The sequence below is a fragment of the Crocuta crocuta genome, unplaced genomic scaffold (assembly GCF_008692635.1).
Source record: "Crocuta crocuta isolate KB4526 unplaced genomic scaffold, BGI_CrCroc_1.0 scaffold72, whole genome shotgun sequence".
Classification (NCBI taxonomy): Eukaryota; Metazoa; Chordata; class Mammalia; order Carnivora; family Hyaenidae; genus Crocuta; species Crocuta crocuta.
The window spans coordinates 1,366,892-1,394,802 of NW_027529427.1; the positions used below are offsets into that span (position 1 = coordinate 1,366,892).

General features: G+C 45.4%; 2 protein-coding genes and 1 long non-coding RNA gene across 3 annotated transcripts in view; 2 read left to right on the plus strand and 1 right to left on the minus strand.

Annotated features, from left to right (window-relative positions):
* Positions 1-14,697, minus strand: part of LOC144227451 (uncharacterized) — a 69,320-nt gene extending 54,623 nt beyond the window's left edge. The window contains exons 1-2 of the long non-coding RNA XR_013333931.1: positions 14,565-14,697; positions 12,944-13,021 (exon numbers count right to left, since the gene is read on the minus strand). This is a non-coding gene — a long non-coding RNA (uncharacterized LOC144227451). The remainder of the gene's footprint in view (positions 1-12,943; positions 13,022-14,564) is intronic.
* The window catches only part of FOXJ2 (forkhead box J2), a 69,685-nt gene that overhangs the window by 21,313 nt on the left and 20,461 nt on the right, over positions 1-27,911 (plus strand). The gene's annotated exons all lie outside the window — the stretch shown is intronic.
* On the plus strand, positions 14,820-20,381 carry LOC144227413 (uncharacterized). Its single transcript, XM_077759014.1, has 5 exons — positions 14,820-14,881; positions 14,923-15,018; positions 15,501-15,691; positions 19,944-19,975; positions 20,353-20,381. Exons 1-4 carry the CDS (start codon positions 14,820-14,822, stop codon positions 19,967-19,969), a joined length of 375 nt encoding a protein of 124 aa, XP_077615140.1. The 3' UTR covers positions 19,970-19,975; positions 20,353-20,381.

Sequence of the window (27,911 nt, forward strand, 5' to 3'; positions counted from 1 at the left end):
TGAAGCTGAGAGAGGCGAGGAGGCTGCAGAAGAAAAGTCTCACTGGCAGAGGTTGGGTCCTGGGGTTTCAGGGAAGAAGTCATCTCTATAACAGGAAAGTGCAAGGCGAAGCAGCAAGCACGGATGTAGGAGCTGCGGCAGGTCACCCAGAAGATCCAGCCCAGGTAATTCATGACGGTGGCCACACTATACAACGACCTTCAGTATAGACAGCCAGCCTTCTGCTGAGAGAAGATCCCCTCTAGGGCTTTCGTAGTGACAGAGGAGAAGTCGGTGCCTGGCTCCCAAGTTTCCGAGGACAGGCCGACTCTCGCAGGGGGCAATGCAGCTGGTGACGAGGCGAAGCCGGGGCTCACTCACACTCTGAAGGTGCCAGGCCCTCAAGCACTACGCTGACTCCGCTCCGCCTGCGCTGGACGGAACCGCAGAGCCTGGACCACAGCACCTCTGTTTACAACACGCTTGCAGATATTTGACGCGCCGCTGAGACCCGCCACTCAGAAGAGAAGACTTCTTTCCAACCAGGACTGCTCACCGACAACGCACGCGGCCACCCAGGAGCTGTGACGGAGATGTCCCACGAGACGCAGGCTGTCGTCAGGCCTGCGAATACGACGTCCAGGCCGCGGTGCGTGGATCAGACAAGTCTACGTCGAGTGTTACTATTTAAGAACTACCTTTTGTGAGGCTCTAGCTGGACAGCGATTCCCCTGATGGATCTTGGCAAAGTAAATCGAAAGCCTTCTGGAAGGGATTTACCGTTTCAGAGGCCCCGAGGAACACCCGGGACTTGTGGGAAGAGGTCAAAGCATCAACACGAACAGGAGTCTGGATGGCTCTCGGATGACCTTGAGAAGTTCAAGGCCTCAGTGGAGACGGGCCCGCAGTCCTAGTAGGAACAGCGAGGAGCCACAGTCAGAGCGGAGCCTGCAGGTGTGACCGACCTGCTGGAACCTCGTGGGGAACCTGGGACAGGTGAGGGTCGCCTTTCACGGATGAGCAAGGAAAGTGCTTTCTGGAGATGGAAGCTGCTGCTGGTGGAGACGCCGTGGAGGTCGTTGAAACGACCACAACCGACTTCGAATTTTCCGTGTATCTGAGCTGCTAGAGCAGCACAGGGTGTGAGAGGACAGGCTCCAACGTTGAAAGAAGTTGTCCTGTGGGTGAAGTGTGACCGCACAGTGTCACACACTCTCGAGAAGTCACTTGTGAACGGAGGCATCGATCAGTGGGTAAACCTCACTGCTTTGTTTGCAGAAACTGCCGCGGGGTGCCTGGCTGGTTCATGGTAGAGCATGCAACTCTTTTTTTTTTTTCTTCCAAGTGAATTTATTTATCTTGAGAGAAAGAAGAAAGAGAGAGAGAGAGGAGAGAGAGAGAGAGAGATCTAGCAGTGGAGGGGCAGAGAGAGACGTAGAAACAATCCCAGGCAGACTCCATACTGGCAGCACAGGGAATGATGTGGGGCTCGATCTCACAAACACTGAGATCATGATTTGAGCTGAAGACAAGAGTCAGACGCTTAACTGACTGAGCCACCACGAGCCCTGGGCATGCAACTCTTGATCTGGGGGTCTTCAGTTCAAGCCCCACACTGGGCCTACAACTTATTTTTTAAAAATTAAAAAAAAAAAGAAACTGCCAGAACCACCCCATTCTTTAGCCACCACCCTGATCAGTCATTAGTCATCAACATCAAGGCAACACCCTCCACCAGCAAAAAGCTCAGATGATGGTTAGCACTTCTAAGCAATAAAGTATTTCAAAAATATTTTTCTTAAAATTTACTTGGGGAGGGGGAAGGAGCAGAGAGAGAGAGAGAGAGAGAATCTCAAGCAGGCTCCATGCTCAGTGAAGAGCCGAATGCCGAATGCAGGGCTCAATCCAGTGACCCAGGGATCATGATCTGAGGCCAAAATCACGATGTGGACACGTAAGCAACTGAGCCAGCCAGGCGCCCCTACAGTGTTTTTTAAAAAATGTTTATTTATATTTGAGAGAGTGAGCAAGAGTGCACAAGCAGGGGAAGGGCAGAGAGAGAAGGAGAGTGAGAATCCCAAGCAGGCTCTGCCTGTCAGCCCTGCGTGGGGCTTGAACTCATGAACTGTGAGATCATCACCTGAGCTCAAAGAGTTGGATGCTTGACAACAGAACCACCTAGAAATCCCCTAGTATTTTTTAATTAAGATAGGTACATTGTTTTTTATTTTTTTAGACATGATGCTAGTGCACACTTAACAGACTACAGTATAGTGTACATATAACTCTCAAATGCACTGGGAAGCCATAAAATTCATCTGACTGAGTTTACTGTGGTATGTTTTATTGTGCTGGTCTGGAACAGAACCTGCAATGTCCCTGAGATACGCCTTTATTAGCCAGGCAGTGTGTTTAAGTGGTACAATGTGGTGCAGTGTGTTTTCTGAAGAAAAGTAATTCATTCTAAATATGAGGGATAACAGCAACAGGAAGCTGCCAGATATAGCAAAAACCAAACAAACAGAATGCCATTACATTTGAATTTCAAATGAATGATGAATACTTTTGATAGTATTCATGCACCCATGCAATGTTTGAGACATACCTACACCTAAAAACTATTTTATCTGGCAGCCCTAACCAGGACGCTAAAGTTCTGTTCCATCTCAAACACTGTCAAGAGGATTAAATCAGATAAAGTGGTAATTATCAATAAGTAGAAGCCCTTTGTGCCTTCTCCGTAGGCTGAGGAATATGATACTATTAATTTTCAATGATCTGTGTGGAGTACATGTGTAGAGTGTCCCAGTCACCCACCATCCTTCTGGTCCATTCTCTCCCGTCCATCTACCTCAGCTACAGAAGTGAGAAAGAGGAAAAAATACTTAGTATTGAATGAAACATAATGATCAAAGGAAATCCGCGGGTGGATATCGAAAAAGTCATAAATCGGTATGTGTTAAGCATACAATAGCATCCAGGATGACAAAGAATTCATTTTATACTCTGCAGCTTCAGATGTTCGAAAGAATTTATTGTGGAAAAGTGAAAAGGCCTGTTACAGACCCGTATGCCTTGGCTGATTTGTGCTTTCCGGTTTAGTTCTGCAGCATGGGTGCTAGTCATCGAGTTCCTGGGAGGATTACGCAACACATATTAAAGTTCTCTGGAAACTGTAAAGTTCGGAGCTGCTGGCACCGAGTTCCCCAAAGTCCTGGAAGTGAAGGTCCCTTGAACCGGAGCTCAGTGGACAGTTCATCCTGCAGGCGGACTTGCCTCAGAGGCCCTTCTCTTTGTAGGGAACGTCCGAAATCAGAATGTCTTTTGCTCAGAAAAATGACTTACTCACGTCCAGGGGTAACCCCTGGAGTCCCACTCTGGACATCAGATAATCCAAGATGGGTTACACCCTTTTAAGATGCGTATGTCAATTGCAGTTCTTATTTATTTTCAGATGACAGGGTTTTGTGATTTTTGTTGTTGGTTTTTGTTTGTTTCAAGATTCATTATCAACATCCCTCACCAGAATGTTACATTTGTTACAGTTGATGGACCTATACTGGCTCATCATTATCCCTCCATGTCCACAGTTCATGTTAGGGTTTACTCTTGGCATTTGGACAAATGTATGATGACTTGTATCTCCCTGCAGCATCATATAGCATAGCTTCACCACCTTAAAAACCCCTAGGCACCACCTACACGTCCCTTCCTTCCCTTCTAACCCATTTTTGATGAAATATTTTTCCAGATCTCCAACTTTCATGCGTTTTCTTTCATAAAACTGCTTGCCTTAAGAATGTGTGCCTAGTGGGGCGCCTGGGTGGCTCGTGGTCGGTTAAGCCTCAGATTTTGGCTCAGGTCATGATCTCACGGTTCGTGAGTTCAAGCCCCGCGTTGGGCTCTGTGCTGACAGCTCAGAGCCTGGAGCCTGCTTCAGATTCTGTGTCTCCCTCTCTCTCTGCCCCTCCCCTGCTCACACTCTGTCTCTCTCTTTTTAAAAAGTTACTAAACATTAAAAAAAAAAAAAAAAGAATGTGCCTAGTTTGGTGCGCCTGGGTGACTCAGTCTGTTCAGCATCTGACTTTGGCTCAGGTCATGAGCTCACGGTTCATGGGTTCGAGCCTCATGTTGGGCTCTGCACTGAAAGTGTGGAGCCTGGTTTCTAGTCTTTCTCTCCCTCTCTTTATGCCCCTCCCCTGCTCACACACGGGCTCTGTCTCTCTCAAAATAAGTAAATAAACTGAAAAAAAAAAGGTTTGTTCTTTTTTCTTTCCCACTTTTCACTACTTTCAGCTACTCTGCAAAAGGAAAGCTGATCTCTAACTTATCTTAAATTTTACAGTGGTGCAACAGGCAAAATCTGAGAGTGAATCGCTCCTCAGCGACAGCGCTGTGACAGTCAGTATGGCGTGGACAGGAACTCTGACAGCAGCCTTATTTCATCCAGGGTTACGCAAAGTGGGATCACCCATGGATGGACAACATCGGCATCTCCTGGGAGTGTGGCAGACAAGCAACTGTTTGCCTCCTCCAACAGACCTGCCGAGTCAGAAGGGCGGGACCACGAAATTCCTATTAACAAGTCTTCCAAGTGACTCTTCAGTGTGCTAACGTTTCAGAAGCAGCAACTGGTAAAGAAACCCGAAGCAGAGTCCCACAGCCCCTGTCTGCCTTGGAAAGATGGTGGACACAGGGCTATCAGTTAGCATTTTAATTTGAAATAAAACAACTTAAGACTTTTTCTGACAGAAAGTCAGCGTGAAAGGGCTTTCTGGCTTTGCCATTTAGTCTGTACTGCTACAAAGGTTTTTACACACAGACAAAATCTACAAGGCCCGTGTGTATGGCTACGTGGCTGAGGGGGCAGTGGAGGGTGAAGCCTGGTGGTGCCGTTTCCTAGGGTAAGTAGAGGCCAGGCGACGCTCCTTGGCCAAAAGGAGATGAGCCTTTTTTCTTTGCCCGAAGGCACCATCCCTAGAAAACCTGCCTATCCTGCTTTTCCCCCATAGGGAATTCGTTTCTGAATTTGCACAAAGGTACTGGAAAGTCCAGCAATGGCCACGAAGGCACGGATTTCATGTACTAGACAGCAGAAAAATTAACCCCTGGAAGCTATGGAAACACTGAAACATTTTCTTAGATGTTAACTTAAAAATGTGTCAGAAGGGTATCCAGGTTTTCAAAATTATTCCAATTTGTGAGTAAAGAAGTAAAAAAAAATTTTCAGAGGAGGAGATCACTGCTTCTGTCTTTCAGCATTGCTCTGGGGGCCACTACCCGCCCCCCGCTGTAACCACAGGTCTGCAAGTCTCTTCCTTTCTCTGTAGTTCCTTCTTTTGGACTTGACTTCACTTTTTTTAAGTGTTACATTAGTTTCAGGTGTACAACAAAGTGATACCACAAGTCTGTATGCCAAGCTCCACCCCCCACAGGAAGGGAGGTGACCCTCTGTCACCACAGGACACTGTTTTTATACTGCTGATCCCCATGATGTATTCACTCCATCCCTGGAAGCCCGTCTCTCCCGCTCCTCTTCACCCATTTTGCTCTCCTCCCTTCTGGCACCCAAAAGTGTGTTTTCTGTCTCTAAGGGTTCACTTTCGCTTTGTTTGTGTGTTTGTTCATTTGTGTTTTAAATTCCACATATAAGTGAAATCATATGGTATTTGCTTCTCTGTCTGACTTATTTCACTTAGCGTAACACCCACGAGGTCAATCCGTGTTTTTGCAAATGCCAAGATCTCTTTCCTTTTTATGCCTAATATTTCATTGTATATATACACCTCATCTTCATTTGCAAATATCTTCTCCCATTCAGTAGGTGGCCTTCTCATGATTTTCTTCTCTGTGCAAATCTTTTTATTTGGGTGTAGTCCTGATAGCTTATTTTTGTTTTTGTTCCCCTTGACGGAGGAGATGGATGTAGGAAAATGTGGCTAAGGCTGATTGATGTCAAAGAGATGACTCCTGGGGCACCTACAAGGCTGTTGGTTAAGAGTCTGACTTCGGCTCAGGTCGTGGTCTTAAAGTTTGTNATTGGGGCGCCTACAAGGCTGTTGGTTAAGAGTCTGACTTCGGCTTAGGTCGTGGTCTTAAAGTTTGTGGGTTCAAGCCCCACATCGGGCTCTGTGCTGACAGCTCAGAGCCTGGAGCCTGCTTCGGATTCTGTGTTTCCCTCCCTCTCTCTGCCCCTTCCCAGATCGCACTCTGTCTCTTCTTTCTCTTTCAGAAATAAACATTTAAAAAAATAAAAAAAAATAAAAAAAAATAAAAAAAGAGAGAGAGAGATGACTGCCCATGCTCTCCTGTAGGAGTTTTCACTGCTTCGGTTCCCACATTCAAGTCTTTCATTCATTGAGTTTATTTTTGTGTATGGTTGTAAGAAAGTGCGGCCTTTACTTCTTACACATCAGACCTTTGCCTTTCATCTTCCTGATCCTTTGCCTGAATGCTCTCAAGTTTATTCTCTTCTCTTGAGGGCTTTGCCCCTTTAATGCTAAGACCATGACAACACTTTCAGGCCTTATTAAATACACCAATACACCAATGCCCTCAGCTAAGCCCAGGCTAGATTTTCATTTCCGGCCCTCACAAAAGCCCAGGTCCCAGGGAGGGCTGTACATCCTCAAGGAGCTGTACTGCCACCTAGTGGCCTCTGGACAATCTGCCGCTATTAACACTGGGCCAGAAGGCCGGGTCGTGGGCGGAACAGACGATGTTAACTCCCTCTTCTTTCCTGACAGCATTTTCTCTGGCTGGAAATACCTTTTCAAAACTATTTCTCGCAAAATTCTTTTCAGCTTTCAAAGTCCCCAGTAAATGCCATTTCTTCCACGATCCCCTTTCTGAACTTCCAAGTCAGAGTTCCTCCCTGTCAAAGAACTACGGACTGGGTCGGCATTTCATTCCTCACTCTTAACGGAACTCCACAGTGTCTGTTCCAAACTATTTCTCATCTTCTAGCTCCTCGGGACTCAGATCCTTTGAGGTACATGCCATCAGGATACCGTAATCATCTGCTGATCTCCTGGCTTACTTCCCCTCATTCCCTGGAAATTCTAAAACCTGATTCATTCTCTTGGTTACGCCAGCCCAACCGTCATCATTCCTAGGTGCTCTGTCATCCCTGGAAACAATGTGCTGGCCTCTCGGTTCCTCGTCCACTCATTTCCAGGCATCTTGTTCTCCAGCCCGCCTCCGTCACTTACTCCCACGGGGACGCTCCAGGCCTGGCCATTAATGATAGAGGTATTCCTTCCAAAACCGCTCTTTCTTGCATCTCACACCAACCATCACCTCCTCTGCAACAATTCAATACAAGTAGGATCTCTAAGCCAGCGACCCCATCAAGTTTTCATTGCTGATCACTCTTCTTCTGTTCTCACTCCTGACACCCCACAACTTAAATCCATTCATTCATTGCTCTACAGGCTCCTCTGCACAACTTACAACTCTGGCACCTCTTCCCTCCCCTTGTATTCCTTAGTAAGAGCCCAGCCCTTGGTTGATTCTAACTCTACTTACTCTGTTTGCCTTGCACTCACTAACTAAACAAACGGCTAGGGGTAAAAATCCACAGTCATGCTGAGTGGATTCATTTAGATTAGGTGATGATCTCAAGTGGGCTCTCAGCACTGCTCTGCAAAGCTTTCTTTCTTTCTTTCTTTCTTTCTTTCTTTTAAAGTTTATTTATTTTGAAGGAGAGAGAGAGAATGAGTAGGGGAGGGGTGGAGAGACAGAGAGAATCCCAAGCAGGCTCCGCATCGCTGGCGCAGAGCCAGATTCCGGGCTCAAACTCACAAACCATGAGATCACGACCTGAGCCAAAATCCAGACTGGACGCTTAACCCACCCAGGAGCCCCGCGAAGCTTTAATTTCTGAAACCAGTTCACTCCCTATTCTCCCAGAAGATAAGTTCACACCTTTTCCTTGCTCTTCAAATGACAATTTCATTTCTCGTTTCATTGAAAACCGGAGAAGAGATATTCCTCATCTTCCTACTTCACTACCAAGTCCACCAGCTTGACTGTCAGAATCCACACACTAAACAGCCCTCCAGTTGAAATGGATGTGTCTCCTGCCCCCATGTGGTAAGGCCAGCCCCCCCCCAACTTAGAGAACTGGGTCCCCTTCCCTCTTCCCTTCCTCAAGAAGTCTGACCTGAAAGTATTTGCCTTATGTCAACAAAATTTCCCTTTCTACTATATCCATAATATCTCTTAATAAGACATTCCCTTAGATAAAGACAAAAATTCAGAAACACGGAGACTTCTGGCATGGAAAGAAGCTAGAGGAGACTCTTACACTAAATGTATGATTCTATTTCTTAAGCACGGAGATGGGTATCAAGATGTTCATTTAAGAAATTCTTGCCTCTTTGGGGCGCCTGGGTGGTTCAGTCAGTTAAGCATCTGGCTCTTGACTTCAGCTCAGGTCATGGTCTCAAGGTTGGGAGATCGACCCCCGCAGTGGGTTCCACGCTCAGCATGGAGACTGCTTGGGATTCTCTCTCTCTCACTCTCTCTGCCCCTCCCCAGCTCATGCTCTCTCTCTCTCCAAATAAATAGATAAACACTGAAAACAAAATTCTTGCTTGGGGCACCTGAGTGACTCAGTTGGTAGAGTGTCCAGCTTCGCCTTAGGTCATGATCTCACAGTTCGTAAGTTTGAGCCCCGTCATCAAGGGGGCTCCCTGCTGACAGCTCAGAGCCTGGAGGCCACTTCAGATTCTGTGTCGCCCTTTCTCTCTCTCTCTCTCATTCTGCCCCTCCCCCACTCATGCTCTGTCTCTCTCAAAATAAATAAACATTAAAAAATTTTTTAAGGGGCACCTGGGTGGCTTAGTCGGTTAAGCGTCCGACTTTCGCTTAGGTCATGATCTCGCGGTTCATGGGTTCGAGCCCCGCGTCGGGCTCTGTGCTGACTGCCAGCTCAGGGCCTGGAGCCTGTTTCAGAGTCTGTGACTCCCTCTCTGACCCTCCCCTGCTCACGCTGTCTCTCTCTCCTGGAAATAAATAAAATATTTAAAAAAAAAATTTTTTTTATAAGATTTAAAAAAACAAATAAAATCCCATTATGACACACCCATGCCATGTTTGTTTATAGAATGTCTCTGGCTGCTTTAACATATGACAGCAGAGTTGAATAGTTGTAACAGAGACAGGAGGGGTACAAAGCCTAAAATATTTGCTATCTGGCTCTTTACAGAAAGCTTTACGGACCCCTGTTCCAGTCTGCTAAGCCTTTATACTCCAGCGCCTTTACACCTCATCTTCCCTCTATCTGAAGCACTTTCTTCAGGGGCGCCTGGGTGGCTCAGTCAGTTAAGTGGCCAACTTTGGCTCAGGTCATGATCTCGTGGTCCATGAGTTCAAGCCCCACGTTGGGCTCTGAGAGCCTGGAGCTTGCTTTGGATTCTGTGTCTCCCTCTCTCCCCCCCCCCTGCTCACACTGCCTCTCTCTCTCTCTCTCTCTCTCAGAAATAAATAAAACATTAAAAAAATTTTTTTTGAAGCAACTTTCTTCAGATCTTCTCATGGCTCACTCCTTATTGTGGTTTTGGTTTCCCCTCAAATTCACCTTGGACAGGCCTTCCCTGACCACATTACTTAGGGTACACAACCTTACCCTCCTATTCCAACATCTGCGCCTTCACCTTTTCTTTTTTCTTTGTAAAAGTTTTTTAATGCATATCTATTACTGAGAGAGAGAGATACAGAGCATGAGCAGGGGAGGGGCAGAGAGAGAGGGAGACACAGAATGTGAAGCAGCTCCAGGCTCTGAGCTGTCAGCACCCAGCCCCACTTGGGGCTCACACTCACAAACCGCAAAATCATGACCTGAGCTGAAGTCTGACACTTAACCAAACTGAGCCACCCAGGCGCCTTTGATTTATTCTTCCTCATAGAATGTATCACTTCCAGGGCCCCTGGGTGACTCAGTTGGTTAAGTGTCTGACGATTGGGCCCTACATCAGGCTCTGTGCTGAGGGCAAGGAGCCTGCTTGGGATTCTCCCTCTCCCTCTCTCTCTCTGTCCCTCCCCTGCTTGCATTCTCTCTCTCTCTTAAAATAAACATTAAAAAAAAAGAGACTGTATTGCTTCCTTTGCCAGAATATAAGGGACATGAGGGTCGTCCTTGGCACTAAGAGTACCTATCCCAGGTACTATTTGAAATATATAATGCATAAGTGAATCATAGGGAATGATTACATTTTCCAGAAAAGCAATCCTACTTATTATTTATTATTCCATAGATTATTATTCAATACTTCAATAAAAGAACTATGTATCTGATTCCCACCATAATTTGTATAAGTGATGTTTGTGTACCTCCATACCTCCATGGTACTCCCTAACCTAGCAAGCTGATGAGTTACACAGGGCTAGAGGACAAACATGTTTGACAGTCTTTAGATTTAGGTTTGTTTTTTTTTTAAGTTTATTTACTTATTTTGAGAGAGAGAGAGAGGACGCACACAATCGGGGGAGGAACAGAGAGAAAGGGAGTGACAGAGAATCCCAAGCAGGCTCTTGCTCTGTCAGCACAGAGCCCAGTGTGGGGCTCGAACTCATGAACCCATGAGATCATGAACTGAGCCGAAATCAAGAGACGGTTACTCAATGGACTGAGCCACCCAGGCACCCCTAGGTTTAGTTTTTCCTAACTCTATGTTCCTTCCTGATCTCCTCTTGAACTTACACTAACATCCAATGGGGAATAATAATGTAGGTTATCTTTTTAACACTGTGATTGGTTTCTCCTATTTGCTTCTGAATTCTGAACCTCTTGATCCGTCCACTAGAACAATGTAAAACAAAAGGAAAGAAAGAGGGCTACGATATAAAGATACCGATCATAGGTCAGCTCTAGCTGTCTAGTTGTGTGACCTTGAAAACTTCTCTCTAGATCTTAAGCCTTGGATTCCGATAATAACCTCTGCCTCACAAATCAACGTATTTAAATAATAGTTAAGTTCCCCTTAAGATTTTCTTTTTTTTTTTAATTTTTAATGCTTTATTTATTTTTGAGAGAGAGAGAGAGACAGCGTGAGCAGGGGAGGGTCAGAGAGAGAGAGACACAGAATCCGAAACAGGCTCCAGGCTCTGAGCTGTCAGCACAGAGCCTGACGTGGGGTTTGAACCCACGAACTGTGAGATCATGACCTGAGCTGAAGTCGGATGCTTAACGGACTGAGCCATGCAGGCGCCTCTACTTAAGATTTTTTTATATGCCCAGTTCCTGGCACAGGGTTCCTTAAACCCTTGTGATTTCCTAAGTGATAAGAACATTACAAGCATCTATGCTTTTAGTATTTGTCTTTGACCCCGTCCCTGACACAGAGTTCCTAAAACCCTCATAAATTCCTAAGTGATGAGAGCAGGAGGAACACGTTTTGTTCTACTGAGGTGACTCCTTAGACTGATAAGTGGATTCCTGGATGGGGGCTGGTCACCAGAAAGATCAAGGCATGGTTAAAAGCTTGGGATTTTCAGCCCTACCCCCTCATCCTCCAGAGCAGGGAGAGGGGCTAGAAAGGGAGTTAATAACTGATCACACCTGCATGAGGCTGCTCCATCCAATCTAAATAGTGGGGGGTTCAGAGAGCTTTTGGGTGGGTGAACACATGCACACTGGGAGGGCGACTCATCCCAACTCCAGGGGGACAGAAGCTCCTACCCTTGGGAACCTCCCAGACCGGCCCTATGTATCTTTTCATCTGACTGTTCTGCTGTATCTTTTATCATATTCTTTAATAAATTGGTAAACCTAGGGGCGCCTGGGTGGTTGGGTGACCGACTTTGGCTCAGGTCATGATCTCGCAGGTTCGAGCCCCGCGTTGGACTGTCTGTCAGCACAGAGCTTATTTGGGATTCTGTCTCCCTCTTTCTCTGCCCCTCTCCTTGCTCTCTCTCTCTTTCTCTCAAAATAAAGAAAAATAAACTAAAAAGATAGTCTTAACAATTGTCATGTAAATGCATCATCTTTTAAAATGTGTTGAGTTTGAGAATTTTCCAAAATGTTCATCTTGGGGTGCCTGGGTGGCTCAGTTGGTTAAGTGTCCGACTTCGGCTCAGATCATGATCTCGTGGTCCATGAGTTCGAGCCCTGCATCGGGCTCTGTGCTGACAGCTCAGAGCCTGGAGCCTGCTTCACATTCTGTGTGTCCCTCTCTCTCTGCCCCTCCCCCACTCATGCAGTCTCTCAAAAATAAATGTTAAAAAAATAAGTCTACTATGAAATGTTCATCATTTGGAAAGTATGCTAAGGAGGAGGGATTGCTTCCCAGCCTTGCTTCCCTGAGCACAACTATTAAAAAGGTCAGGAGAAAATGTGGCAGGTTGAAATGGTACCAGCCATTCAGGGTACCAAAGAATTCCCAGAAGCAACCTTATTTAAAGTCCTCCTAGGTGTGATCACACGTGGTAAACCACTCACTTCAGGCAGTATGTAATGTTAGCCACCAACTGATGTCTTCCCTATTCCCATCTCATTCCAAAGGGTCAAACATTACTTTAATGCCTTTATGGGGATTTGTATCACGATGCTTTGCAACTAACAGGATTCAGTTACAGTTTAGAATCTGCTCTATAATAGTTCTTATTATTGTGGCTTCATATATTACTCGATATTACTCTTCACACCTACGCAGCCACGGCTCTTTTCAAGGACATTCCTCCATGACTGGTTCTGTGTAATTTTCCCAAGGCCCATTTGCCATTACAGTGCTAAAGTGGATACTTTGTCTTTCTTAGTATTCTTGGTAACATCAAAGTACAAACCACCACCAACGGCAAATACTAATTAATTGTGAACAGAGAGAATGTGGGAATGGACCAAGTCACCATTTAGGCATATCATACATGATCAAGACAACGCAAGTTTAGGAAGACGATCGGTATTAACATCACCATGACAAAATGGTCTGAGACGAATCTGATACAGGTTCTTAATACTCACATCTCCTTTGTTGCTCTCCATCCCTCTGCTATCCTAAGAATCGACTCTGCCTCCAATTCCTCTTCAAGGTACTGCTTCCTGTAATTGTAATTGGCTAGTTATTTATTCGCTATATCTACTTAAAACTCCTTGAGAGCTAAAGCATGACTTGGCCCATTGGCCAATGGGCATAGCAATAAATAGCTGCGGAAGAAACTGAAACCTCACATAATTCTAATGATGTCTTAGATGAACTCCATTCTGGGGTCTTCAACAAAGCTCTTTCCTCTCCTTTAGCAGCCAGCAGGAAGAATTTTATCAAGTGAAGGGTTCCAGGGAAAGAAAAGGGACAGAGCTGGGTATGGCAAAAATGGAACCTCTACATTTGGAGTCCTTGCTCTGACACCAACTACCAGTTTCTCCATCAGCAAAATAAGCAGGGGTTAGGTAATCTTGCTGTTACAAAATTCCATGATTTAACGTGGCTTATTTTTGCCATTTAATGTAAAATGTTTGAAATGAGCCACCTGTGGCCTAAACTGCTCCAGTGAGCTGTAGTGGAGTCATGTCTGAGTCTGTTCCTTCCTCTCCTTTGCTGGATGAACCATTGTGGGGATTGGCTGGGATGTTGGGTGTTGAAGCACCAGTGTTTCCTGAGTTTAGGAGGCAGAGCATCAGGACAGATGGTTCCTTTGACTCTTCCATGGCCTCATTACTTCTTTCCATTTTGCTATTCAGACTTCTTACCCCAGCCTCATCTCTCTCCCTTCCCTCTGTCTGCTACTTGTCTCTTTTGGGGGGTGGGCATGGTGGGGAGGAAGTGGGAACCAACCCAGAAACATAAACAGCCCGTGACTCTTTTAACTCAAGTAAACACACTTTTCTTTAAAAAGTGAGGTGCTACTCGGTTACTTGTGAAATTAATTCAGGTGAACTCTTCTTGAAAACAAACGGAAGTTCAAAATTTAGTCTACGCATTCCATTGGGACAAAATTATTAAGAGTGTATTGCAAAGGGCACCAGGCCTTACCCCCCTTCTCTCACACCTAAGGAATAAAATGCTAAATGAATGGATGACCTGTCATTTTCTAAGAAAATTCCAGATTTTGTCTTGCAAAAACCTACAAAGCTAATCTCATCTGCATAGCAGTTAAACTCCTGGTAGACATCTTTCAAGGTCAACAGAGTTCCCTCTGCCTGAGTCATCCTTCGTGGCTGTGACTTGCTCACTGCTTTCAGGTCTCTGGCCAAAAGGCACTTCCTGGGAAAAGACTTCCCAGTCCCTCCCCATCTCCTTCCTCCGACATGACATACCACCCCGTCTCAGCGTCTCAGCGTCTCAGCGACCAGGTTACTACTCCAGTCCCCTCCCCATTTCTTACTGTGCATTTTCTTCATAAGATTTATCGTCTCTATGTGTCTTTTTGTTCGTCCCTTCGTTAGAATATAAGCTCCAGGAGCCCAGGGCCATTGTCAACCTAGTTCACTGTGGGATCCCTAGCACTTAAGAGCAGGGACTGGGACATAATAGGTGCTCAGGAAATCATCTTCCTTCCACTGCTCTGAGACGACTTGCTAGTTCCTGCAGCGCCGCAGGGACCCCTCCCCTTTCAGCCCACCCCAACTCTGGGTCGCCACCCACCTTCACCCGGTCCCGGCTCGCGGGCCGGTCCTCCCACCTGCCGGCCACTGGGGCAGCGCAGCGCGCCCACCGCTCGGACCCGCAGCTGCGGTTGGGCCCCTCGGCTGGGCTCAACCGCCCATCGCCAGGCCCCCCGCGCTTCTCCGCTGGTCCCAAGGNTGGCAGTGACGGCGCCACCGCCTTCCGCCCGAGCAGCCGTTAGGACCCCCGCGCTGCTACCAAATGCTTAGGGGTTCTTTCTGGACATTTCCGTTGATGCGGTCTATCCGGCTCCCGCCGGAAGGAAGACGCAGGCTCCCCCCCGCGGGCTGCGCGGGGTCCGGCCCGAGCCCCTGCCTCGCGCGCCGCGGCCCCCCAGCTCACCTCCGCACCAACTGACCGGCCGGGCCCCCCGCACCGCCCCTCCCGCGGCGTCTCTGGAGGGGGGCAGCTGGAGACCCTTTACGGGGAAACGGTGCTGGGCCCCATCACCCTTAATGTCGCCGTTAAGAGGGTGTTAACATTTCTGCCTTAAGAGATACCCGTCGCCCTCGCCGCCCCCTCGCCCCGGAGATGGTGCCCCCAGATATCCCCGCGGGGCGGGCCTGAGTGCGAGCCCGGGCAGTGGCGGGCTGCGGGGTGCGGGGGACAATTCCTGGGACTCTTCCGGCCCCGTTAGCTGTCTTCTGGTGGCAAGTCCACCTGTCTGTCCATCCGCCTCCAGAAGGGACTCTTCAGAGTTTGGGGATTAGGAGCGGTATCCTTTCTTGGTGCCCTCCAGGGCAGGGGAGGGGCCAAGGGACGGAAGACAAATGTGTTTTTAGAGACTGTTCTTCCCCCAACCTAAGTTTTTGGAGCTTCCCCCCCCCCTCCCCGCCCCGGGGTGGCTTGGCCTTTAGTAAGGAGGCCTGCAGTGACAAGGTTGTTTTGGGGGGTTCGGTGTTGTTGTTTTTAAAGATCTACACTCCGCTTCTCAGAAGAGACTGTCCCTGTGAACACCAACACGTGGGAAAGTGTGCAGCCGGTGGGTCCTCAGGGAACTAACTGCAAATTAAAACTGCTTGAGAGTCCACGGCCCACCCGCCAGAATGGTTACAATGAAGGCGGAGGAAAAGGAAAGCCCGAGGGAATGTCAGTCGTGGAAGAGGGTACGAGGAATCGCGAACTCAGAGACTGTTAACCGGGGTGTGCACTGATAAATGGGTGCGATCACTCGGGGAAACTCTTTAGCAGTATTTGTTAACACAGAACATAGGCCTTCTCTATGGCCCAACAGTTCCATTCCAAGGTATTTCAACAGAAATGCATATATACACGTTCACCAAAAAAACAGGTACCAAAATGTTCATCTCAGCAGTATTCGTAATGGCTTCAAAACTGGAAATAATCCAGATGTCTTTGAGAGAAGAAGGGATAAATACACGGTGATATAGTCACTCAATGAGTATGATAGAGCCGTGAGAGCAAATGTACTATAGTGACATACGGCCCTGTGGATGAGTCTCACAAAGTAAAAGAAATCAGGGTGCAAAGAATGTATGCAACGATTCTATTTATATAAAGGTCAAAAACAGCAAAACTAATCTATGGTATCATAAATCCAGATCGTGGCTACCCTTTAGGGATTTTGACTGGAAGGGCTTCTGGAGTCTGTTCTGTCACTTGGTGTGTGTGCTGTTAACTTTATAAAAACAACCATCCAGTAAAAATTGTTTTCTTATGTGCTTTCCTTTTAAAAGTTTTCAATTAAGAACGAAAAAAGCCTGGGGCACCTGGGTGGCTTAGTTTGCGCATTCTGACTTGGCTCCTGTCCTGATCTCAAGGTTTGTAAATTCGAAACCCACATCGGGCTCTCTGCTGTCAGCACAGAGCCCGCTTTGGATCCTCTGTACCCTTCTCTCTGCCCTCCCCCCACTAGCGTGCATGATCCTTCTGTCTCTCAAAAATAAAACACTAAAAAAAAAAAAAAATGGCTGCTGCTGTTAATAAAGAACAAAAAAGCCTGACAAATTCATTTGTCCCACTTCTCTGTACAATTCAGCAAGCATCCCTTTTATAATCACTAAAGGCACTAGTAGGCACTGTGGAATCCTGGAAAGAGGTCTCTGCCTTCCAGGAGGTCGTACTCTAGGCGGTGGTACAAAGATAAAAGTCCTTGCTTAGGCATAGTTTTTTTTCTTTTAATTTTTTAATGTTTTATTTATCTGTGAGAGACAGAGACAGCATGAGTAGAGGAAGGTCAGAGAGAGAGGGAGACACAGAATCCGAAGCAGTTTCCAGGCTCTGAGCTAGCTGTTAGCACAACAGAGCCCTACACAGGGCTTGAACCCATGAACTGTGAGATCATGACCCAAGCCAAAGTCGGACGCCCAACCAGCTGAGCCAACCAGGCACCCCACTTAGGCATAGTCTTTGATACTATGCTAATTGTTAGGGGAATCCAAAATAATTACTCTGGAAGAAAGTTGGGGAAAAGAATATGCATCTAGGCAGAGTGTCTGAGAGAGGGTCTTAGGATCCTCATGATTTCTTGTGGACAGGGCGAGGGTGATCAACCGTCTCAGTTATCCCAGGACTAAGGGGTTTCCCAGGATACTCCTGGGCAACCTGGGACAGGTGGTCACCCCAACAGGGGCTAAGCCTGACTCATCATTAAACTTGAAGTTTCTAACACAGTTTCTAACACATGGAAGATGCTCAGTAAGCTCAATGAATGTTAGCTGAAATAAAATGAGGGAAAAGAGTAAAAAGGCACCTATTCATGTGATACCAGTTCTTCTTTGAGGGTTAGGGAATTATGGATCAAGTAGGGATTAGGATAAGGTTGAGGAAGGCCTTGAATGCCAAGCTGGATAGTTTGGATTACATTTAAAAAATTTTTTAAATGGTTATATATTTCTGAGAGAGAGAGAGAGAGACAGAGAGACAGAGCATGAGCGGGGGAGGGGCAGAGAGAGGGGGAGACACAGAATCTGAAGTGGGCTCCAGGATCTGAGCTGTCAGCACAGAACCTGATGCTGGGCTCAAACTCATGAACCTCAAGATCATGACCTGAGCTGAAGTCAGACGCTTAACTGACTGAGCCACCCAGGCGTCCCTAGATTACATTTTATTGATGATTGGTAGCTTTTGAACAAAAAGAATATCATGGGAAAAAAAAGTTTGTGCTTTTCTTTATTAAATCTAGGTCACGGAAGGGGATGAGTTGGCATTAGTAGAGCCTACAAGCTGAAGTCCAGGTAGAGAGTTAGTAATGGAGTCCAGAAAAAAGTTGAATAATGGACTTTTAGAACTGTAAGAGAACTAAGGATTCCATTAGTCTAATGCCTTTTTATTTTTTTATTTTTTTTATTTTTTTTTACAAATAGTTTATTGTCAAATTAGTTTCCACATAACACTCAGTGCTCATCCCCACAAGTGTCCTTCTCCATGCCCATCCCTCCTCCCCCCANCTAATGCCTTTTTAATTAACAATATTTTCCTGGAATATGTTCCTTTTAGAAACTGTTTCTTCCACATCTTCTCTAAGTCTTTTATTTAACTTAAAAAAAAAAAGGTTTATTTATTTTGAGGGGGGAGGGGCAGAGAGAGGGAGAGAAAGAGAGAGAATCCCAAGCAGACTCTGTGCTGTCAGCATAGAGCCCAGCTTGGGACTGGATCTCATGAACCGTGAGATCATGACCTGAGCCAAAAGCAAGAGTTGGATGCTTAACTGACTGAGCCACCCAGACACCCTAAGGCTATTTGGCAAGTCTTCAACAGACTGGACAAGAAGCTTAGTTTCTCCCCTGCAATGGCAGTGACCTTATTGGTGGTTTCATAGACCAGCCACACTGAAACAAAATGTTTCTCGGGAAAGGAAGAAACAGGGTAATTTTTTTTTTTTGGAAAAAATTTTTTTTAACATTTTTTAAATTAAAAACGTTAATTCTCTTATGAAATGATGGTTATGGTAGAAAATAATTGGTAATGTCTTTATGTCACTATACAAAAAGGTCTCTGCCATTATAAACCCATTATATCCCTATTGGTTTACAAAATTAAAAAAGTGTGAATCAGACTTTGCTTCATTCTTTTCCTGTTTCTGGCTCAGAATCCTTTCATTCTATTCGTTAACAAGCACTTTTTTTTTTCCTTCACAGTTTTTTACTTAAGTAATCTCTACACCCAACGTGAGGCTCAAACTCATGACACCAAGATCTAGAGTTGCATGCTCCCCTGAGCCAGCCACAGACACCTTACCAATGATATTTTTTAAATGGAGAGGGGTCCCTGGGTGGCTCTGTTGGTTGAGTGTCTGAGTCTAGGAATTGGCTCAGGTCATGATCCCAGGGTCAGGGGAACAAGCAGAGTGGAGCCCTGCATGGAGCCCCCACCAGGGAGGAGCCCCACGTGGAGCCTGCTTAAGATTCTCTCCTTTCCCTCTGACCCCTATCTCATGCACTCTCTTTTTACATTTATTTTTGAGCGAGAGAGACCAGGAGAGGGGCAGAGAGAGAGGGACACAGAGAATTCAAAGCAGGCTCCCCAAGCCCGATGTGGGGCTCAAACTCACAGAACTGTGAGTTCATGACCTGAGCTGAAGTCAGACCCTCAACTGACCGAGCCATCCAGGTGCCCCTGGTGCTCTTTCTAAAATTAAAAAAAAAAAAAAAATTAATGTAGGTACATGTATCTTTGTGATAGATATGGCTGACCCCCATTCTCTCTCTTTATATACTTCCCTGTATTTACAGAGGCTGGGAAACCAAAACCTCCATTTCCTAGATTTTCTTGCAGCTAGGGTTCTAGTTGTTAAGTTTCGATCTATCAATGATTTGCACACACAAGAGGCTTGAGAAGCGGAAGCGAGGCAGGGGCCATCTCCTGGCTGCTTTGGTTGGTGCTGCTGGCTGGCATGGCTCTTCTGCAGTAGCACTCCAGCATCCATTCCCACGCTCCATGGCAGTGTCAGCAATAGCAGCTTCCTGATTCCTGGATCATAACCAAGGCACTATGTTCTTGAACCCAATAGTTTCAGCAACAGTCTTGATTCCTCCCCTTTCTGAAGGTTCCCTGGTGAGTGAATCTAGTAGTCTTGTTTTTGTTTTGGCTTTTAAGTTTATTTGAGGGGGGTTGGAGGGACAGAGAGAGAGACACAGAGAGAGAGAGAGAATCCTGGTGTGGTGCTCCAACCCACGAACCAAAACGTGAGCTCACCACCTGAGTCGAAATCAAGAGTCAGACACTTAACCCACTGAGCCACTCAGGTGCACTCAGTAGTCTTGTTTTTGAAGCCATTTCTGGGATACAGCAGAGGCCCTGCTCCTTTTAAGTCCTTCCAACAACGTGGTAAGTACCCATGTTCCTGTATGAAGGCCTCTTCTGTTTAAAATAAAGTGGTTTCTGTTTTTATTGTAGCCGACCCTGACAGATCAAACATCTAAGCAATAGTAAGTACTTTGTCCCTTCCTCTACCAGCCTCTCCTATACTTCTGCCTTCCCTCTTCCTCTTCTTTCCATAAATTCCAAGTGCAGCATAAGCTGGTGGTTTTTTGTTTTTCCAAGCTTTGTAGCCATTCCTTGGACCTCCATGGAAAGCAACAAGATTATCGTGTTTCTCAAGGCAGGCAGCTGGGGAGGCTGGGAGCAGTTATGCTCCAGGAGGTTAAAGATTTTCCTAGGTCCTCAGATTCTATCTGACTCGGTCTTCTATTCTCACCAATCAAGATGTCACTGGTTTATCTTCACGTGCTAGCGGGCTTGGATCTTTGATCAGGAACAATGCCAGTTTTCACTTTTGTTTTGTTTTGTTTTTTCCCTTCCTTAGACTCCACGCTAGGCTCCATTTTCCCTCAGAGACAATTTCTGCTTTGATTTATTGGACATCATCAAAAGCAAAGTGTTCTAACTGTATGAATTATTAACCTCAAAGTAATGTGTATGTTTCCACATAATTCAGATAACATTATTAGGGAAAAATGCACTTTTATCTCATAAATATAATTTTTTTTCATAAATATAATTCTTGGAAATTTTCTTAATGTCTCCTCCCCTGCTACCTCCTTTTGTATAGGCAATATATACCCTATTATGCTAGAATTATTTGCAGCTTAGAAATAATTTTCCCATGGTACTCTTATTAATGCAAATATAGCTGATTCCTGTTCCTTCCCTTATTTCTAAATTATTGCCATAGTTATACTCAAAAGCCAGTATGATATACTCTCTCATAAACTATCTGGCCTAGAAGATTCTAGAAAATCATAAGAAGATGGAATCATTCTGGATAAATAGAAAGTACTTGAATCTTGACCGATAGCCTCTGCAAAGTCCTGCAGTAGGAATAGTTTAACACTTTTGGTAAGTTTTTGCATTGTTTCCTCAATTTCAGAGCACAGTTTGTAGCTCATGTTAAGGCATTGATGAACTCTTGCTATTATAATCTTGCTGCAAAGCAAGCGACTCCGTAACTTCTAGTGTAGATGTTGATCTCTCAACACTCTCAAACAGTAAATTCTTCCTACCCTCGAATCTCAGATTTTCCATTTATTGGATGTAGAGGACATCACTTTACTAATTCCATGTACCTTTTTCACTGTTTCTAGGAATGTAGGTTAAGGAGAAATCTACTTGCAAATTTTAAATCCTCAGAGGTTTGGGGCGCCTGGGTGCCTCAGTCAGTTAAACGCCCAGCTTCAGCTCAGGTCATGATCTCCCAGTCAGTGGGTTCGAGCCCCACGCCCAGCTCTGTGCTGATAGATCAGAGCTTGGAGCCTGCTTCGGATTCTGTGTCTCCCTCTGGGTCTCTCTCAAAACTAAATAGACATTAAAAAAAAAAAAAGTCCTCAGGGATTTAAGGGGAACATGGTAGCGTTTTCACAGGTAGGAAGCTTCCCAGGTAGGTCTGCGAAGCAGATCTACCTTTCATTGTATGGCTGCATTAACCCAGGTGGTAAGTGTGAAACATTTTTTCAGACTCATAAAATTGACACCCTTTTAATAACCCCACATAGTCTAAAGGTCTGGCATCTTCGGAATTTGTGTATCATACTTTATAGAAGTCTTATTTTTGTTTGGTTCAGATCACCTACCACGTATCTGACACTACCAGAAATCAGACGGATGAATATCCAAGTCTTCCGTCTATGATTAAGTCTCTTTCTTCAGACAAATCGGTTCCGTTCTCCTCACCTGCGCCCACTCTCTTCACCTATTTTGTGCAGGCTTCCTTTAGGACCCACCTGCTCGGATACTGTGATCCAGGGACGGTCCTCAGCTTTCTCTACCAGAGCTTCAGTTTCCCTGGCCTTCCCTAGAGGCAGGATTAAACCCCATGCTTTTAGGTACTGTAAGTAAATGGGAAGCGTGGGACCAAAGGCGCAGAAGAATTTAATGATCATGTGTATTCCAGAAAGCCGGGGTGAGCGCCGGCTTCTCCGAGTAAACAGGAAATTATCGATCCTATGCAGGAAATGACCTCGTCTGAGGGCAACGGAGGTGCCGCGGATTTCCCTCTTTCCTCTAGTTCCCTCCCAAACTCATTTCCGGGTTTCAATCAACTTGGTCCTTCGGTGCCATAACAAGAGTCCAGCCCGCCCTGCGGCCCCACCCCAGACACGGTCCCTGCGAAGGGCCAATGGGCCCCTCGCGTTCGGGGACGTTTGTGCGCTTCGGTTTTGCCTCACTGCAAGCCTCCGCCAATCAGTAGTTGCGGTAGGCTGTACCAAAATAATCCCCACTTCCTCCCCAGAGAGCCGCCCCTCGGTCGCGTCATCCTGATGGATTACTTACTTAGCCAATCAGCGAGCACCCTTGGGCCCAGCCTACCTTAAACCCAATCAATTAAAACGAAGACGGGGGATTGGGGCGGAGAATGGAAAACTTGCCCCCTCTTTTGGAAATGGTTTGGAGAGGTGCGTTCGGATTTCGTGGACTCACAGTTCGCGACCCACGATCACTGCACGCTGTGTCCTCAAACGCCTCGGATCTGTCGGCTCCGACCGCACCCCGAGATGAGCCCCACCCCGCCCATATTCCTCTCGGTCCCCCTTCCAATTTCAGCCGGGCACGCCCCCATCCTGAATCCTCCGGAAAGGAGCCAAACCCAATGGCGGGTGCTTTACACGTTCCTGCCGTGCGGCCAGCAGAGGGGAAGGAGAGACCCTGCGGCCGCGGGCGCCAGGCTTTCCATTCGGTGCGTCTTCCCTCCCTTCCCCACGTTCCCTGGCCGGAGCCGACACGGGAGTGGGAGGAGCCGAGTGCCCGCTCGGCGGGGGGAGAGGCCTGCGCTTCTTAAGGTGGAACCGAGCTGCCGGGAGGCTGGGCCTCCGAACAACTGGGATGTGACGTCCTCCGGCCTTCCACCCTGGCTTCCCACAGGTTTTCATCCCCGTCCGTAGTCCTAGCCTTAGTTTTAAAGAGAATAAACCGGTTAGTAGAGGGCATAAAGTTAGCGTCGAAAATTTAAAATAATAAACAGTTATGGGAAGGAAATGCGTAGCATGGAGAGAATTTTTCCTTTATGTGATTTACTTAAAAAAAATTTTTTTTAATGTTTATTTGTGAGAGGCAGAGACCGAGCATGAGTGGGGGAGAAGCAGAGAGGAGGGAGACACAGAATCCAAAGCAGGCTCCAGGCTCCGAGCTGTCAGCACAGAGCCCGATGCAAGGCTCGAACCCGCAAACCTGGAGATCATGCCCTGAGCCTAAGTCCAACGCTTAATCGACTGAGCCACCCAAGTGCCCCTCCTTTATATGATTTAATCTCCTCTGCTGTGTTCTAGTCTATGCTCCCTAGATTAGCCTTCAAAATAGCAGTTAGAATTTTTCTGATGTGCCAAGGTGAGCTCCGATTGTGTCTGATAAATATCGCCAAATGAATCGTTTGTATGTTCCTGTATTCCCTACCCACTAGATCTAGGAAGCTTCCCACTAGGAAGGAAGCAAGAATCCTGTGTTTAGTGGCTGTGGGCTACTGCCTCCACCTTTTACCAGCGGGTCCCCTGGAAAACTGGAAGACTGGAGGCGGATATCCCACACCCTTGTAGTCTTGGCTCCGGTTCAGTCTCCTCGTTTGTAAAATAGGGATGATAATAAAAGACACAGTGTAAACAGAAACGCTGTAATCTGAAAAGTGTCAGCAAACATTAGATAATACAGTGTTATAAATACAAAGCATATAATAATAGTAAATATTTACATGATCTTAAAGTAAACTCTACCCTCAATATGGGGCTTGAACTCAGTATTCCAAGATCAAGAGTCCTATGATCTAGGGACTGAGCCAGCCAGGCTCCTCTTAAAAAAAGTTTTGGAACAGAGCACCTGGGTGGCTCAATCCCTTAAGCATGAAGCATCAGACTCTTGTTTTCTGCTCATGTCATGATCTCCCAGTTTCTTGAGTTGGAGGCCAGCATGGAGCTCTGCTCTGACAGCATAGAGACTGCTTGGGATTCCCTCTCTCTCTCTCTCTCTCTCTCTCTCTCTCCCTCTCCTTCCCCACTCACACTGTTTCTGTCTCTCTCAAAATAAATAAACTGAAAAAAATATTTCGGAAAATTTCAAACACATACAAATGTAGAAAGAATAGTGATTATTTATTTACTTACGATTTTATTTTTAAGTATCTCTAGACCCAACGTGGATTTGGAAATCACAACTCTGATTTCAAGAGTCCACATGCTGCCGCTCCAGGGNGAAGCCCTGAGAATAGTATATATATATATTTTTAAACCATACAGGGTGGCCTGGCTGACTGAGTTGGTGGAGCACGTGACTCTTGATCTACGGTTGTGGGCTTAAGCCCCCTATGTTTGGAGTGCAAATTATTTAAAAAGAAAAGTTTTTAAAATAATAACTAACTTAAAAAACATGCTGTAATAAGCAACACATAGTCAATCTTTTATCATCTGTACCTCTCTCCCTTGATTATTTGGAAGGAAATTTCAGGCATTTCATGATTAAATGCTGCAGTATGCACTTTTGAAAGATAAAGATCCTGGGGCACCTGGGTGGCATAGCCGACTTCGGCTCAGGTCATGATCTCACAGTTTGTGGGTTTGAGCCCTGCATCGGGCTCTGTGCTGAACACTTGCTCAGAGCCTGGAGCCTGTTTCAGATTCTGTATCTCTCTCTCTCTGCCCCTTCCCCACTCATGCTGTTTCACTCTCTCTCAAAAATAAATAAAAAATGTAAAAATAAAATTTAATAAAAAAAGAAAGATAAAGATCCTTAAATAAAAACACAGTATCAGTAACATATCTAATATAACAACAACTCTTTGATAGCACCAGAGTCAAGATTGAAATGTTACTGGTTACTTCATATTTTTTCCAGTTGCTTTGTTCAAATCAGGACAACCCCCCCCCCACGTCCATATGTTGTATTTTATTGGTATGTCTATTTATCCATATACATTGCATTTAGTTGGCATGATTTTTAAGTCTCATTCAATCTTCAGGTTCTTCTTCCCTCATGCACCTAACTAAATGCATTGCATGTATTAACTCACATAGTTTTTTCACAACACTGCGAAATAGGTATGAATATTATCCCCATTTTGTTGATGAGGAAAATGAACAGTTAAGTGATTTAAGCGCTCACAGTTATTGAGCGTCAAAGCTGGGATTTGGATACATAAATCTTACTATCCACTGTGTTTCATGTAATACCTAGGTAGTTAATAAATGCTTCCAAAACAGTAGTGTGATAGATCAACTACCAATATGATGAAGCGTTTTGCTCAAGGGAGACTAACGTTCATGAATTATGTTACATGTTCTATTTTAGAAAAGGATGGATCCTTACATTTTGGTTTCTTGCATGTGTTAGTGGCTATGTGTGTATATGTGTATATATATATATACATATATATATATAATTTTTTTAGTGAGCTCTGCTGCAGCCAAGGTGGGGCTCCAACTCACCACCTCAAGATCAAGTGTCCCATGCTTTACTGACTGAGCCAGCCAAGTGACTATATTTTTATTCACCCCTATCACCATCCTTAATGCGAAGTATACAAAGAATGAATGCAAATGCTTTACCCTGTCTAGGGTAAAAACCAAAACAACATAGGCTAATTTATCAGTTTTTTTCTTTTAATTTAAAAATTACATAAGCAAAAACCATACAAACACTAATTCTTTACATTCGTTTCATTCTAGGAAATGATGTAAATTAAATTCAAGCTCACATCTTTGGCATATACCTACCTGTGTGTGCACATGAATGTGTGCATACTCAAATATACACGTACACATAAGTATATATTTTAAAGAGCAATTATATAACTGTATTATACAAACTTTTAAGACATGATTTTCTCACTGAAAGATATCCAGATATATGGGAAAAAATGGATTCTTTAAAATAACACATGCCTATTGCAAAATATCTAAATGGCAAAGGAGATATAAAAAAAGAAAATCAACCCCTCACTCATTCTGCCTTCCAGAGTTAAATATAATTACTCTTTTAAGAGGTAAATGGTATTCTATTATACAGATGTACCATTGTTTATTTAACAGTTACCCTGTTATGGTTATTTATGCAAATTTCCTACAGTTGTAAATAATGCTGCAGCAAATATCGTGCATACATCAAATAATTTTTTGAGCTTTTTTTCTAAATTTCCAGGAAAAGAGAGTCTAATCCTTCCTTGGCTTTCCCATTTTTTAGTACTTCGACTGCTCTACCCCTGACCCCCCATTCCACATACATAGAATATGTTGGGGGCGCCTGGGTGGCTTAGTCGGTTAAGCGTCCGACTTTCGCTTAGGTCATGATCTCGCGGTTCGTGGGTTCGAGCCCCGCGTCGGGCTCTGTGCTGACTGACAGCTCAGAGCCTGGAGCCTGTTTCAGAGTCTGTGTCTCCCTCTCTCTCTGACCCTCCCTTGTTCATGCTGTCTCTCTCTCTCTCTCCTAGAAATAAATAAAAATTTAAAAAAAAATGTTGAAAATGGTTGATAAAACATAACAAAACATCCAACACATAGCAAGAGCATTTGATGCCAAATTATCTGTGTGTGGGAGGATGAGTTAATATTTCAGAGAGGGGGACAATACAACTTTATATCTATATAGTGGAAGCATTGGGAGAAAGGCTCAATTGGGCTTTACTTCCTTTAAGGATTTTTTGCTTTGTAAAATATATGTATTTTGTAAGAAAAAGATACTATGTGTGTGTCTGTACACACACACACACACACACACACACGCTGGCAGCACAGAGTCTGCTTGGGATTCTCTTTCCCTCCCTCTCTACCCCTCCTGTGTTCCTACTCTTGCTGTCTCCCTCTCTCTCAGAGTAAAAAATTACTTGAAAAAAAAGAAGTCTTTGGCATTACTTGGATTGTTAGTTTAAGTAAGTCTTGACTTTGCTACTTACTAATCATGTGAACGTAGACACAGTATCTCTAAGTCATAGTTTTCTCATCTACAAAATAGGTATTGTAATGGTGGTACCTCACGGGATTGCTAGAAGAATTAAATGTGACAACACATGCAGAGTGCTCAGCTCAGTGCCTCGCACATTGTAGATATAATGTAATTTTATATAGATATAGTTTAACTAAAGTATCATCCATTTAGCCAGAAGATAAAAGATGTTACTATCTAAATGTGAAATGATATCCTCAAGCTACAATCTTGACTATGCAGTCTTTTTTTGAGCAATTCAAATATTTCATGGAAAACATTCTTTGCTTTCATATTGTTGTATACGCTAGAAAGTAGAACGGTTTGAGACAAGTATCCTAGGCCAGAGGATGAAACATCCAAGAATTCCCAGAGGAATAAGGCGACTGGAAGAGGAGAGAAAAGCGGAGGTGGGCTTCCTGGTGGCATTTTCAGCCCTCCGGCTGGGGGTTATCCTGGGAGGGGCAGAGAATAACATTCTATACTGTAGGCCTCTCAGGATAAGACAGAAGATCGTCAAGCGAGCTGAACGACAGTCCTCTTTTGCCTCCTTTGCATACTGCACAGTGTAAAACGCATTTTCACCTAAGTTATCTCCCGGGATCCCTGCAACAGCCTTGGTGGGGAGGCAGGGCTGGTATCAAGGTCCCCTCCCCGCTGACGAAGATTCCATAAGCAAAGGGGCCTTGCACAAGTTTATACTCGAGTTTGGTCTCGAGTTTTCTCCGCTGCGTGCTCCCTTACCCCTTTACCCCTTAGTCCATCCGCAAGCATTTCCTGGGCTCCAGGATGCTGTCCGGCGACCGCGCTACCCCCGGCCCGACGCCGCAGCCCGCAGGCCCTGCCTGCGGGGGCCGAGAAGCCCACCAGCGTCGTTGCTGAGAACGCATCCCGGGGGCTGGCGTGTCCCGGACGCTACGGAGCGCGCGTAAGACCGCGGCGGCCTGGATCCGGCGCGGACGAGGGACC